Consider the following 16576-nt stretch of genomic DNA (forward strand, 5'->3'; position numbering starts at 1 on the left):
TTTTTCTGGTCTTCTTATTTCCCGAATCCAGAGTTTTCACCATTTTGCTGTAGCTAAAAGCGTCTTCGAAAATGAGCGATTTTACAGCAACCCTGTGATATTTCAACTTCACTTTACCTCCGTTGTCTGACTAGTGACTGGTGCTAATGACTTATTTAATGTCAAAAGTTTGCCCAACGCATGGTGGGAGGAGAGTGGAGGCCCAAAGTACAAACATCGTGGAGGAGCGCATTCATTGCGTGAGAGGCGAAGTACTTGCCTCTTGTATGGGGGCGGCTAGCTGAAGAACCTCGACGCCGTAGGTGTTTGCTCTGATCCCTGCATTTAATGCTACGATAGACATCCCAGTAGATCCTCCAGTTGTACTTGGCTTCATTTTATTACTCAAATGATTTTAATTAGCTTTCCTGTGGGTCAATACTACTTAATCTAGTAAAGTTTGTGGTGTTTGAATACCCTCCGAATACGCAGTGCTATCACAAATGGAAGTGCAAGAAATCAAAGGGCCTTTCTTTGTTATTCAAGTAGTTTTTAGTTTTGAATATGTTTTGCCATCAATGAACGCCTCTAGGCGACTTGAAGAGAGGGCACTCTGTATGACTAATTCAGGTCATACTTTACATCTGAATGTCGCCCGTGAAATTACTCTCCCATTAGTTTCTGTGAGCTGGCATTTAAATGCAGTAATGAAAAAAAAAAAAACACCTTTTGGCACTATTCTGTAGATAAAACCGGTTAGGAGTCCATATTACTGTTTTATACCAGACCGAGAGCTGATGTGATTATGTTCAAGTAGTCTCTAAATGCTATTCAAGGGTTCACCGCTGTGTGAATTGAGGCGTTGCTATTTCTGAACAAAAAAGTTTTTTGGTAATGACCTTTTCCGAGAAATATTTTCTTCAACTAGTTTTGGAGCCTAAAACAAAACTTCACTAGCACGTCTGCCTACCGTAACAGCCAAGTTTAAATAACTCCTAGTGTCCATCCAAGTGCTCATAAATTCGTTTGTTCTGCATAACGAAAGAAATGATATTTAACTAAGAAAACTGACAGGAAGGAAACGATTAGTGAGCCACTCTTGGCGCGATCGAGGTGAGAGAGATCAGGTGGCAGTACTATCGCTACATATGGATGTGCACGCCCGATGGTCTTCGGTACATCCATCCCTCCATTATCACTTTTTCGTTCATGTCCCAATTGTTGAGACACCTCCACCGTGATTAAGTAATTTCATCCTATTAAGACATTATGGGATTGTCCGAGATTTTTGATATTTTTTGGCCCCAGTTTTATGCTTAAGTAAAGCCAATGGGAACAAAAATTTTTCACGTGACTTCGAAAATAATGATGACAAAGTCATTGCGATTGAAGGGTTCTGCATATTCAAATGAAACTTCTAAAATTGTGGCCACGCAAAACTAGACAGCGTCTCGGACAGCCTCTACCCCCCTGGTCTGGAAGGCTATTGTGGCGGTGGGGGTGAGGGAGTGTCCACACAGTTTAACGCCACAAGTGTTTGCGAGGCATGTCTGAGTCTGCATTCTGACACACCAATATTCTGCTTGTACGTTCAGATGGGAACTGGAATGAAGGTCTAATTTTAAGACTTTTAAGTCATGGCATCGCCATTCCATCTTGCTAAGCCCAAAAATTCCTCGCTTTCTTCATCCGGCATTAGTAAAATGTGGACAACCGGGGGTCAGATTTGAGGCGATGTCTCTTTTCGAAAATCTATCAGAAGTCTAATGCTCAACTTGTCCTCTTACGTCATACCTACTCAGCTAAGCTGCCAGTCAGTTCTCTAAAGCTTCAATAACGAACAAAAGGCCGACTAGTCTATTAAAATAAAGCTTGAAATGTAGCATGAATAGATGGATTGTCTGCTCCTGAGACTACTTTTAAATCTACCGATCGCAACACCATAGACCCACTTTTATCCATCTGCTCAGCAGTTTCAGACCTTTATCATTTTCAAACCAAAGTGGATTTTAGTATAGAATAACAGTCTAAAAATTCCCGAAAATTCGGAAGTAGTACTTGTGACTACTTATTTAACTGTACCTATTAACCTCTAGGAGTATAGACTTCAAAGCTGAGTTTACGCATTCACACTGCCTTGAAAGAAATCGAGGCGTTGCCATGGTACCGCCCTAAACACTGTTTTGCGGACAAGTTTGCAGCCTACGAGGCGGTATATTTTTTGGGTTCTACGCATCCTTATGTGAATCACGAAGAGTAATCCACTCTAGAAATGCTAATAACAATCAAACTTGTGCATATACATATCGTCTGGCTAGCTTGAGGGTATTTAAGTCGGCGGCACACTTAATTATTAGTCACTTGTACCCACTATCCACACTACCACCACAGGCGATAATTAGAACGAGACGAAACTGGAGGCCCCCACCCACCCACTCTCACCTTGCCAGAAAATGCGGTTGATGAAGTGACTCTATGACCACACACACTGGGCGTGCAGTAGGCTAAGAAATAGATGAAGTTTAAAGGAGAGACCCGGCCTCCCGATACAGGTCCTGGAAACGGCTGAAAACCATGAACTCGAGGAAGTTAGAAGATACGCCTCTCAATGCTCACACCATCTGGAAAAGTGGTACAATCAGCGGGCGGTTCACACACACATTACTTCGTCCGTAGAACACTTCATAATGAAATGGTGTAGTGAGGCCACTCTTAGCTTGACCACTGAGAACTGTGTGTTTAGAAGGATGTTCGAGAACTGCGTTGAAATCGACTGGAAGATGAACGAATTAGGTATTTCACTTCAAAGGCATTATTAGGTAATCGAAAGGAGCAGTGATAAATGGAGTCTGATCCGACTTCTCCTCCGGCGAAGGAGAAGTATAGTGCAAAACTCACCCCACCAGACCCATATTTTTTTTTCAACTAGCAGGTCTGATAACCTTTGGTAGGCGAGTGCCTCAATCCATCATTGCCCTTCACACACACACACACCACCGCTGGGAACACACATGCACGCGGAGGTAAGCGCCGTCTTTTGCTGCTGGCCTGCCTGACTGCGTGTGTGTTGAACGAAGGGACGGCCGCCAACTGACATGGCAATAACCCGATGGCGGCTGTACAGTCTGTTTTTATTGCCACTTCAAATTTGGCGTGTGAACGTGTCCCGACCCCCTGTTTTCTAAACACTAGAGCGAGCGAGCTAGCATTAATCATTGTTTTGTTGCCCTGGTCTACCGGAGATGGCGAGAAGGAATAGGAGAATGCGTGGGTGCAGGAGCTCTCCATCCAAATATCATTTCTGTCCACACATCAGTGGGTCACGGATATTTTCTTCGAGGACATTTCCAGTGGGGATCGCATTTAGGTTTAAGGTCAGTGGAGGCTTTATTGAAACCTGACATGGCCCATACATCAACGGAAAGCGATTGCGAATGCTTCGACTGGAATTGCGGTTTCAGAAGGCTTCCACAGCTTTTGTGCTTCTAGTTCCTAATTCACTCCTGAGACTGAAGGAAGCGATTTTTCACCTAGGCAAATTAAAACCGAAAACCGAAATTTGGTATGAAGGTTTTGAAGCGTTTACTACCATCTTTTGATATCGAAATTCTTACAACGGATCATAGTTGCAGCGCTAATATATGGAATAATCTGAGGATTGGTGAAAAAAATGGAATGTCAAACATTTTAGCATTGTTTACGCCTAAAAGCAGATTTGTTTTAAATTTATTTTAAACATTATACGGCCATCACTGCTGAAGAGAAGTCCCTTCAGCTCCTTAGTTCTGCGAGGAATAGTCTTCAGTTAAAATTTGGCTTTTAATTGATAACGAAAATATGAAAAGTGTCGACAGTCATCTGCCACCAGCAACCACAAAGCATGCGGTAGTTTCCAAGGTAATCGATTGACTATGTGGGATCATCAAGTCTTAAGATAAACTCAAGTCTTCGAAACTTGAATAACTTTTCAATGTTATTCAATATGCCTACCAAGCTTGTTTCATAGTTGTCAAATCAAATGGCTTTTTACAATGACATGAATAACCGATTGAAATACTTAAATTAATGGTAGTTAAACCAATCTCTCCTCTTCCCAGAAGTATTTTCCTTCCCTCTGAAAGCTACATTAACTTCGCACTTCAAAATGCACTGTTGAGTAAATCTAAAACACATTTTTTGATGCTCTCGAGTTGAATTCTTACGTGGCAACCACTTCACCTATACGGAGATTTGCGGAACTAGCTATCCCAATGGAAGTATTGGGAAGTGCTTACACTTCTGGGGGTCTAGAACCCTTCCTAACAGTCATATAACTCTGAATTTAAATGCCTAACATTACTATGCCTCGTGAATATGGAGAGCTAGCAATGGTAGTCCTTTATTTATTTACATCGTTTGCCACGAACGCCTACTTCACCAAAAGCCGACATTTTTTAATATATTAAGGCTTTAGGTATGCTATGATTGATGTTGATGTTACTGATTTTTAAACCAATTTGCGGGTATCGGGTTCAATAAGTTTGAAGTGTTCAGCACATCTCTTTCAACCAAAATGGAATGGAATTTTCGCCAATTATTACTCTGTTGTTAAGGTCATAAGCCAATTTAAACAACCGGTCAAAGGAAACCATTTCTAAATATATTCCTTATTTTACAACAAATGTGTGATTATAAAACCAAAGAACCCCTACGTAGCAGAGGCTAGTAGATGATTAAATTGGGAACTTTCGTTTCAAAACTGTCAATGGCAAGGAAACATGGTGAAGATGCACTTCTCCAAGGCAATTAGCCTATTTGCACTGGATGCAAGGTTCGATTGTGTAAACGGAAGATTTATAATTGCAGCCGGTCATAAAAACAACATAAATTAGTGCGCTCTTTCCCACTACACTATTTCCCCTTCCTACTGCCCCGTTCAAAACCTCCGACTCAAGCATCGGAGTCGCCCAGATATTTCCCCCAGAGGAACGCCTGTTCGCCTCTAGAAGCTGAGGGAACTGCCAGCTATTTTAACCTAATAAGGATTGTCCGACTACCTTGATCTAAGGACTAAAATTTAGCAAATACTCCTGGTAAAATAGCTCGAGTTTGATTCATTTTAAATGAGACCTCATATCAGCGAATGTATTCGTAATAGGATACCAATCTTAGCAACTGAAATGCTGTAGTCCTAAGTGGTTGGATTAGCATTTACAGGAATAAAGCACCTGAATGCAGCAATCACATTGTTGAAGAAAACTCCTTTTAGGCCTTTTGAAGTCCAAAGTTGATTCAGTGAATGCTTGGGCCAAGTGAATGGCCAAATGCCTATTCATACCACGACCCTCAGTACAAGTGCGCCCAGAATGCGTTTATCTAGGGAAGGGAGTAATTATCTACGACATAAGAGCCTCATAAAACACGTTGTTGCACACACAATGTGGCATTTGACCCATACTCATTCTGTTAGGCATAAATTGCAATTTATGAGATTTCTGCATGCCCATACCTTTGCCTCTGTGTGTGCCAAAGCTCTCTAATCGCGTTGGTGCAGGCGCCACCATACACACCCGAACGGAGTTAGGACCTTACGATCATGTGCCGCCTTCCCCTCCCCACTTCCCCCTCACTCGAATCGAGCGCACGCCTATGCGCACACTGGGTGCGAACGTCCACTCAAGCCCAACGAACCAATCAGGCGTCTGAACGGGGTTCAGCAGCGCGAAAATAACGCGGCGGGTGCGGAAGGACCGCCAGCGGGTTCGTGCATGCACATGTGTGTGTGTCTGCCAGCTAATTTATGTTCATCGTCGCGAGGCGCGCAAGATAGCGTGGCAAGATTGAGAGAGTGGATAGGAAGGAGGGGGTGAGAATGGGGCACTGCACCTAAGGACGATCACGACCACGACCGCGACGACTACGGGGGTGGCTATCGTTGGTGAAATGGAGGTGGCAGACAAACATCGAGACTCAGACGCCATAAATTTAGGCCACCTTTCCGACGCTATTATCAAAAGGTGGGACTCGTTTTTATGAGTCTGGCGGGGCAGGTTGAGAATAAGTCGGGCTATGTTAAGTCAAAATTACACCAACGAAGGAGTCTGGGTTATGTTTAGGACAGAACCCGGAATTTGTTTACAGACTTTTCAATGATTTCGTTCCCCCATCCCCTGGTCCACTTGTCTTACCGTAGTAGCTTTCACCAAGTAAACAGCTACTCTATCAACAAAATTTGTTCTAGAAGGGCAGCAAAAATTGGTCACCACGATCAAACGTTGCCGACACTGCCCGGTGTGGATTAAAATGTATTTTTATTTGTCTTGTATAAAAATCAAAATGGAGTCATTTGAGCAACAGCTGCTTCCACAATTTTTCAATACGACCCATACCCGCCTGTTATTCGTCCACTCACGAAAATATCCGGTTCCGTAAGGATGGGATTTGAACAGATGAAAAAATATACCACTTTAATAATGCAGCCCACCAGGGTCCATGAGGATCATCAGCATCTTGCTGTATTTTAAATTAGTCTTACAAACGCGCTTCTGAAGCCACGCACCTACGAATGGATAACTAAGATAGGGGAATGTGGGCTTTCATCAGGCCTTTCTACCGTTCTATTAAATCTTCCATCTTGGAAAAACAATATAGGACTGAAATCCTTAGACTACTGCAATGCCAAAAGGGATATCTCAAGAGGGCTCAAAAATATCGCAAAGAAATCTATCTAAAACACCATGATTGGGTTTGAGATATATTTCGGTCTTGAAACAGACTTGTTGAAACTTGCGCATTTCAATGGAGGTCAACAGCGGTTTTGTAGCACAATTTGTTAAGGGCATCCTAACTTTTATTGCCAATCGCATTTCACATAGCTCCTTTGAACGCTCAATTTTGAGCAAGGGAAAGCTTTTGCTACCATGGCGACATATTATTTAGCAAATTAAAAGCTGATAATCGGTTTAAATTTTCAAGCAGGTTGATGTTATTTACTTCTTGCTTTTACGCACAAAAAATGGGGAAATTATCGGTGGTGTCCAGTTTGTTTCTACCTGTTGTCTAAAAATTGGAGTATTTCCAGTGGATATGATAATGGAATCGATCTTACTATCGACGCCATCTACTAAGACAATCGGTGGAATTACTCGTGAGTTGTTTAAGTGTGAAGTCTGAAAAGAAGATAGAAATGGACTTTACTGATACCACAATGCTGCCTGTTGAAGCACCATTTATCTGCATGCACATAAAACTCAACTGAAACGAATGAGGTTAAGCCAGTACAAATGTCCAACTAGTTTTAAATGCCTGCAGATCCCTTTTATTCACGAGGCACGAAATGATCATAGGAGTAGACACCTCGTGAACAGAAGAGCTTCATAATGCTGAGATTAACGCATTAATGCCAACTTACCTACTTTTTAATAAAACTGTAGATTAAATTTCGATGTAACGCGTTTACGGGTTGGGGAAATTTCCCTAGCGCGACATTTTGATCCAAACGTTACAGTGGCTTGCGCACACGGAATTGCGCGGTTTGATGAAGGGAAGACTCGACCATTATCCTTTCAATCCTTTTTAAAAGCCGCCGTTCTCAAATAAGTAAGGCGCGGTTCGGGTCAACAGAGCGGAAGGGCGTCCATGCGATCAAATAGTATCTGAAAGAGCCACAATGGAGCAATGACTTTGAAGTCGATAGTTTGGCACAATGAGGCACACGTGGGAATTAGTCAGACGTGTATTCACCCCTCCTCTCGCACTCGTGGCCCACTTTTGCCAGTCGGTAGGCTGGTCGAGCGGCCAGCCGGTGTGTGCTCCTTTGAAGTTCGCGGACACCGTGAACGTGAGGCTCGTGCGTCCGGCGATTAGGCGGTGCATTTGACTATGGCTGCGTGTGTGTGCGTTTGCTGTGTGATTCACATCATCGTCTCCACAGTCTATGCCGCCGCATCAGGGCGTGAGGTGATTTGAAGAGTGGGAGAATATAGCCTCTGCATCTGCTCCATTCCGATCGACACCCGCTTTAGCGCAACGAATACAGGTTACGCAACTTCAGAGTCCGACCCCCTAATTTGTAATCCTGAGAACTTCTGAGGAATGTGCGTTAGGCGGTCTGGTTTGTGCTCCACTCCCCAGTACACGTAATGATTCGGCTTCACCTGGATTCTTTGAAATCCTAGAGGCGTTTCCTTCCTAATTACTCTACCTGCTTTCCAATAATGCGACCAACTAGACACAGCTAAACAGGTGTCCGGTTTTAACTTCACATTGGTTTGCACACAGTCAGTTGTGCTTTCACCTCTGTTTGCGACTTATCCTTTTAATTTCCATCTCTCCGAAGGAATAAAAACGTTCACGTCCTAAAACCTTACTGCATTCCAGCAAGGCAAATGTATGACAGGTTTACATGCAACATAAAGATCCAACCTAGTGACCATGAGATATTGTACAGTAGAAATTTTCAGGAATTAATTGAAACAGTTCATTTGCATATAGTTCTAGGCCTGGCATAAATGTTTGAACCACGCAACAATGTTTTGCAATTTGCCAAACAAGAGGAGTACTATAAATGGAGTAAAGGCACGCGGAAAGAAGCAACCGTGAGAACTGCAGTCATAAAAAAGAAAAATAGGGAGAAAAGTAACTATAAAGGGACATGATGGGTGTAGCTTAATGTCCGCAAATTTCCCAAGTCAAAGAATTCGTGAGATCCATGATCCGATTAAGTCTTGGACAAATGGAAGCGCTATGTGAACACTGCCAGGAGTCTCGACTCCATAAGACGGTTTTTTTGTTAGGCAACAGGTAGCAGCTAGATGAGGCATGCAAATTTATGAACCATACGCCATTTTCAGGCCAGCAATTGCACCATGGCTGTGAATCTATTCATCGGGGAGGCCAACACAAATATGGGGGTGGGAAGTGTGGGTGGGTTCCCTTTCTCTCTCTCTCTCTCTCTCACTCTCTCTCCTCGCTCAGACTAATTAAACCGCCTTGGGTGAATGGAGATTGATGTGTTGCCGTGAGGTATTTCTCTGTTTTGTTTACGGAGATGCTGGAGGTAGTAACGAATTCCGAAATCACTCATGTAGGAAGGGACTTGGTGCTCCTGTCGTGGTGAATCTAGCAAGGTGTGAGCCACAGGAGTTCTTGGTAGTATGAACACCTGGTAGCCGAAATCCTGTGCCAGTTTATTTTTTAAGATGTTGATACCTCCCTAATGTCGTGATAAAAGCGTATTTCTTACAGGCAGGCTAGCATTTACTCCGGTTTCTGCACTGAGTTGGTTTCAAATTGAAGAGTGGGTTTAACTTGCAAAAAGGGACGTCCCTGATATTTTAGCAGCCTTGAGAAAAACCCCTGAAAATGCATTCAATGTTGGCATTAATCAGGACCAGGCAATTTATCACAATGATTGGTATAGGCCAAGCATGTTTTGGTGAATGGTGTCTAGTCGGATCTCCATTTGACATCCAAGCACTGGGACCAGCTACGGTGCCAACCACACACTCTACGTGTGAATTTGTGAATGATTTTGTCTGTTTTCTCCTTTTGGTCTTTTTATTTCATTACCCAATAAATAACCCACGATTTATTTTTTAATTAACCATAAGGATTCCACATTTTTTCAGTAATTTAACAAGTAGACGACTCCCTCGCTCTGAAGATTCGAAGCTGAAAAGTGGATAAAATTCACCCTCCGTCTCACGCTTTACGTGGGCCAATTTATTCTTTTTTTTTTTGATGCCTTTTTTTTATTTTGAAGATCCAAAGTTAAATAGTTAAACAACATTGTGTTTTTGAGACAAAAAAACTTGGAATGCTTTAGAAACTGCTCCAGCTTACTTCGATTTGACCGAATGTTTCGCCTATGAATCGGTGGTGCAGAAACCACTCTACTTGGTCCTCGAAGCATGACAAATGAAGAAATCCATTCTGGTGGGTATTCAAGGGCACTCATCACGCCGGAATATAGAAATCATGGCAACAGTCTGCAATTAAATTAAGCCACAGAATGCCAAAATAATCCAAACGAGGGTGATATTTCCCTGGTCTGATCGCAGATCACCCAGGTTATTAATCTTCCATTGGAAAAACTCCCAACTCTTGTAAATCGCAATAGTTAACTATTTGAGATAAAGGGCACAAATGGAGCAAGTTTTAGCCCTATCCCCCTGTTCTGGAAGCGATGGTATTGCGATTTGGTCAGTACTTACGAAATTTCTGCGAACTTGCGTTATACTCTTGAGAGTTTACTCTGCAGATGTAGATGCCGAAAACGTGCAAGATTCTACCATTTAGCGATTAACCTGCAGCAGTTAGAAACTTGACAAATGAGTTAATAATGGACGCTGTTTGAATACGAAGCGAAGAAATGCTACATTTGACAGTACATTTAATAATAGTTTGATACATTTGACTCCCCTGGGACAAAAGAAGCTATTGTCCTGAGTGCATGAACTGCAAGGGCCTTGGAAAGTGAATGAGTCTATGTGTAACAAAAATGATAACCCTATATTATTATTTTAGTGCGATGTCACATATCCGCGACGCGGTCTTTGTCAGTGTGCTTAATCACTTCGCAAATGGATTTATTGCATCTCAAGCGATAAAAGAGGTGGTGAATAGTTTGGCTCGGAGAATAATCGTTGTGAGAAAAAGTTGATTTCTTATAAAATATTGTATGCTAGTTGTCCTAATCTTGTAGAGGCATTTATCACCTACGGAAGAGTTCCGACTACCCCCGGGACAGCTCAGCGCCAGCCTTTACGACCCGCGAGTGTGAGATCGCCCGCTATCACCTTGGCTTCCGGCCACGACAGGCGAGGTTCTGTAACCATCCCCGCCTTGGCTTCGCTATGTTGCCGGTGCTGCGAGCAGCGCGTGCTGTCGGCTTCCACTGCCCCGACACTTTCTCTAACAGGCGGTGGAACTGCTCCTCAGTTGAGGCGCTGCCTCGCATGTCACCCGAACTGAAACGTGGTGAGTTTATGAGGTGGGATGCATATTCAGCCAGAAAAATTGTCTTTAGCAATTAGTTAAATTTTGTGTTAGTCAAGTTTACTGAGCTAACTGTGGTTAGACGAAATGGGAAAAGTGTGTTTGCTTACAAATTGTGTCACGAAAGTGAGACAGCTTAGCTCAAGTGGCCCATCTTTCGACGGCCACTTTTATTTCCCAACTGCCCTATCATGTGACTATCTAGTCCCCAGAAAAAGGCTACATCCACTAGGAGAAAAATATCAGGGCAATGTGAAGGGTGAGGACGTGGCAATGTTCCCCGTCCATCCAAAAGTGCAATTCTCACGGTTACGTATTGGACGCAGTTGTTTGGGGTTACGAATCCTGCGTTCTTTTGTAATACTAAAAGTGAAACTTCCTCTCGACCGATTTTCTGGTTCTGATTGTTTCTAATGAGGACGAGAAGGAAGAGGAGGAGGAAGCTTGATTGCACGCATTGCAATTGCATTAAACCGAGTATATTTCAGCCATAATTGCCGTTTGATCGTCAGAAAATGGAAATTCACAATGAACAATCGCGTCGACAGTTCATCACACACATGGGGTACGAAGCAGTTCCTTCGTTGTGTGCAGTGGGCACAGAGAGTGAATCGTTCGGTGACAACAGATGAGGTGTTCGTTTGCTCCAAGTTGGAATGCAAAGATCGTTTCTCATCACTGGTCAATCAGTGAACAATCTTAAAACGGTGTTTTTTATAAAGTGAAGTGAAGTGAAGAAATGAAGAACGCATTGGTGGTCATCGAAACCTGTTGTCTGTCATCTGTTAATGCATGGTACGTGGATGCGACCCATTTGCTGAGTACCTTCCACCGCTTTCTCTCCAAATTGATGTAGGTGAAAGGTAATTTTTTACCACAATCAATCACAGTAGACTCTACGGGACATCGTTTCTAACACCTTCATAGCAGGCAATTTGCATCCAATGTGAAACAGCATTGGTAAGTAAGAATAGAGGATCTGCATGAATGCGATGTAACTACCAGACGAATGCGATTCCTTACCAGCGTCAAGGCATCCATTTAATCCACTTGGCTCTGGGCGGGCAGTTCAATTAACGTGTACCGCACCTTCTCCAGCTCTTACACTAACTTTATATGCGACTTCTGTAGCTTTGTTATGGAGTTAAACTTAGTTTGTGAGGCTGGCTAGCTCGAATCGCTTTCATCGGATCCTTTTAACCGAAAAGTGATGATAGACAAGGAAGGCAGTGAAAAACAGTAGAGAGCGTACAGCGCCATAATTGTCAACAACTGTATGGGTTTTACAGGTCCCTGCTCAAACTTTTTCGGGCATTTGAAAGCTCTGCTGCTCGATTAACACATTCCCCATATCCATTTCCTGAGAATATGGGAAGATATATTACTAATGTACAGAAGAGTTGAGTTGCTACTGGCATGGTCCGGAGGCCGTGCCGGGAAGTGGAGGTACAATGGCGGAGCCTTCATTGCCCGCTTAATTAAAATGCAGTGTTGAATATTCAACGTATTACCGTAGATTTGTCATCACTTCACTTTTGAACTGTCAGATATCATTCTATTCCAGTAGGTTTTTGAGGTAGAAATTCGAATTCTTCCTCATGAACAGGGTTAATTTTTCTCGTTGCTGTGGCTCCGTTAATCAGCATAATCGAAAAATCCTTTGGTCCCTTATGAATGTTCTCTCTGGAATTCAGAAGTATGGTTATTTATCAACCATAATTTGTGGTATGAACAGTGCTGTAAGATGCCAGTTGCCTTGTCCTGCATTCGCCTTATGGAATGTAACAATTATATTCGGATCGTCCTCTGACTTGGATTGCCACTGAAGACCTCAATTAGGGTTAACAAATTAAGAAGTCAACTCGAGTCTTGTGGTAGTTTTTTATGTCAAGTCAGGAGTGAGAGCTATTGATAATCTCTGCAGCCATTTTGGAATTTTGCTGGTAAGGACGACTAGAGCCTAGTGACTTCTCAGTTTGAGGAAATTGAAGTGAGTATTTTCGTTACCGTAAGAGTCAAATTTACTAAGACTCTACACCTCTTTTACATCAAGGCACAAGGGAACAAGCAATTGTACATGCTTACGCAGCAGCCGCGCTAATATTCGAAATCGGTCGCTACTGCGCCTTAAACAAGATTCGCTATTGCTCCTGCGGTATGACCGGTGGCACAGAGATGATAATCAGTCCCGAAGGTGGGCAGATGTCTCGCTTTCCTCAGGGTTACGTGCCTTCCCCACGCGTGCGTCGCCAACTGGATATGGCCAACTTTCGCAAATTCAGCGACGCCATCTCCTTCCAACCAGAAGTCTCTCATTCACAGCACCAAAAACAATTCCAACAAATGCAGACCCAAGTGCAGAACACGCACTATTGGAGTGGTTGTCCAGACAACGTGGACACCGCACGTAGCTACGTGGCGCAGTTTTTGGGCTTTGATGAAAAACGCCTTCTTATGGTGGGCTATCATCCACGCAGCCACTCCGTCACTCCCTACACCACCTCCTCTTCCGCCTCCTCCTCTTCCTCCGCCTCCGTCGGCTCTGGTTCCTCCGTCTACTCAACGCCCTTTAAAAATCCCTTACAGAATGCTGAGGACTCAGCGCCCTATGGATTCTACATGCCTCCCAGTACCAATCTACCGCAGCCATACCTAAAAAGGAAGACTAGGAGCGCCGAATCTGCTAAGGCAGATACTAAGAGCCTTCATCGGAGCTCTAGACGCACAGGCAGGAGGCGAAGACAGCCTTCGAAGATGAAATTGACGAACCAGCATAACTACATGGCTGGTGCCTGGGTACGTATCATTTTGGTCTATTGAAAGAAAATCTGCTATGCGTGCATACAACATTCCTTGGTTAAAACCGCAAACAACAAAGCCTCTTTCAAGTTTTGTTAAAAGTAGTGTGCATCACAATGACCGCCGTTGAGTTACTTGACATATGAAGGAGACAAGGGTAGCTGCTTCAGGCAAATCAACTAGTTAGTAAATCTTGCATGAGCGTCTAATCGAGAATGACTTGGCTGTGCATTTCAGATGATGATCGCACTTCAAAAACAGTCATGCAAATGTCATGGTGTCAGTGGAAGTTGTACACAAAAGGTCTGCTTCCGACAGCTCCAACGAATTGATACAGAACCGATCAAGGCTGCCCTTCGACAGCGCTATCTGGTAGGCTGCCTACAAGTGTTTTTCAAGTTCATATCCCTACAACAGACATTTCTTTACTGGATGTCATGTTACTATTATCACGAAGATGACCCCTCAATTTGTCAATTTTTTGGTTCCCCAACTACCTCGCCATTTATAGCTTCACTTTTAATACCTTTTAAGGGCACATTTCTCTATTTAAAAGTGTCCTACCTCCCTCTAGACCGCGAAGATGGTGTCAGGGATTGCAGACGGTAACCTCATGGCCTCTGTCTTCAAGGAGACGGACTTTGTCGATGAGTATGTTCAGCTGGAGGACCTCGTTTTCACCCAACATTCACCGGATTACTGTGACCCTGATCCTCAACGTGGATCTCTAGGTACTCATGGAAGGTAACAAATCTTATATTTTACCAGTTCTTTGCTCAATCAGTGGTTTCTACATTCGTTGTTCTTCCGATATTTAAACATCCATTTATTGGAGAATAATATCAACAATTGCCTCAAGTGTTATGAAAATGAATGGTTAACTGTTAGGTGAGAAGGTAGCCCTATTAATGTACCATAGCCTAACGTTTCAGAAACTGGAAATGAAGATTCAAATGTAATTGTTCCGTAACCGTCCACAGTGCAACCCATGATGTTTTGTCCCAAAGCGGCAAAATGATGGAATTTTCACTCGATTTTGATACGGCTATAGTGGTTTTGTATTTGTGTCCTTACTAAACAACCCCAAGACTTGAGTGTCTAGTAAATACACCAGTCGCTGTGAGGAGGATGTACATGACTTTCAGACAATGCAATTTGAACACCACCGGCGATGGAAGTTGCATGAACATGTGCTGTGGTCGGGGTCACAAGAGCACCACGCACCAGATCTACGAGAAGTGCAATTGCATTATGCAGCCCAACTTTAAGGTACACTGCCAGACGTGCATTCGCAATGAGGTGCGGCACACGTGCCTCTGAGCCCCACCACCGCCATCGCCACCGAAGAACCCCTCCACCACTACCCCACATCCACGACCTATCTCAAAGGAGCAGAATAACATACGAAGCAAAAATCGTTCACACACACACATAAGTCATTCTTGTTACCTCTTCGTTCCGCACACACCAGACCTGCTGTTTGTAAATATTTCCTTCTCCGTCTATCCCATCCAATCAGACTGCCAGTTTGACACGCGATACGTGCATCTCACCGGCACCATTCTCAACTGTTCCATTCGCCACACGCACAAACACGTGCACTCCATCCACACCCAGTCTTCCATCAACTTTGTTGGTAAAATGTTGCCTTTTTGACATATTCACTGAGTTGCTTTTTTTGCTCTGCCTTTAGCAACCACCAGAAATGACGCTTGATAAAGACAATGTTTTTCTAACAATATAAGATGTTACTTAGCACAAAGAGCGATGATAGAATTAGTTACCATTCTAGTGGTATCAGGTTATGTTTCAAAGCTCGTGAGAAAGTCAAACGGTGAATAAATACTATCTTTTATAAAACCATTACTTAAGAACTCCGAAATAGTGTAACGGCAGCTATTCAAAAAATATTTGCTAGGGATTCTACCCCAAATTGTACTCACAATGTTTGACAATCAGCACAGGTAAACAAGTGATAAAAGCCTTGTTTCTTTGTTGTAAATACCCAAACTACATGTTCCCAAACTTATCCCCAACATATCGCTAAGATGTAAAGGACATATTGTTGCCCCCAGAGGCACCATGCAACATACCGAAATATAAAACCCCAAATCCACGCAGTGCTCTACTGAGGATCAGAGTGATTCACCAGACTCGTTCTATGCCAGTGTAGTGGACGAAAGTCATAAAAGACTACATTTCTTTGATCAATTCTCCCCTAATGCCCCCGCAAATCAGTAGGGCGGTCTGTTTCACTACTAAGCCACAAAACCGATGGGCAGGTTCGTAACCACATTAATCAGCAAACCCATCAAAACAGTACTTAATCAGCGTAGAGTAAGAGGAGCTGTCATTTCTACACTTAGTAAGCACAAGCGTTGATCCTAAGTGTTCGTTATAAAAGGAACCATGAATCTTGGCGGATGACTCTGACCCTGAAATGTCTTATTAGTGGTTTAGCATAACAATAGATTTAAATTCATTCGAATCTTAAATACTTTAATAAAACAAAGAGGATTACGCAGACTTAGTAAACTCACCAGGTAAAATCAAACGGTAGCCACATCAATGAACGCTAATGACAGTTTCAGTAAGTCGAAAATGAAAACAAGTGATACTAATGTTCTCAAAATCCTTAAACCTTCCGTTTTCAACAAAACGCAGTTAGTTTTAAATAAGAACAATTAAAATATGTGCGCATAATATATTCTACTAGGACGAATGACCGATTTATGTAGTGAATTCTGCCAATCCTAATAGCCGAAACGTACATCTGTACCTACCGCTAGAGATGACAGAAAAACCACTGCAAATAGAACAC

General features: G+C 43.0%; 1 protein-coding gene across 1 annotated transcript; it reads left to right on the top strand. All coding sequences in view use genetic code 11, as the record gives it.

Annotated features, from left to right (window-relative positions):
- Window positions 1–10489: 10489 nt before the first annotated feature.
- On the top strand, window positions 10490–15075 carry EGR_00445 (hypothetical protein; the record flags this gene model as incomplete). The annotated part of the gene is made up of 6 exons (XM_024489694.1): window positions 10490–10606; window positions 10686–10938; window positions 13010–13752; window positions 13993–14127; window positions 14330–14499; window positions 14901–15075. 6 exons carry the CDS (start codon window positions 10490–10492, stop codon window positions 15073–15075), a joined length of 1593 nt encoding a protein of 530 aa, XP_024355691.1.
- Window positions 15076–16576: the final 1501 nt, after the last annotated feature.

This window comes from Echinococcus granulosus (assembly GCF_000524195.1).
Source record: "Echinococcus granulosus chromosome Unknown EG_S00002, whole genome shotgun sequence".
Taxonomy (NCBI): domain Eukaryota; kingdom Metazoa; phylum Platyhelminthes; class Cestoda; order Cyclophyllidea; family Taeniidae; genus Echinococcus; species Echinococcus granulosus.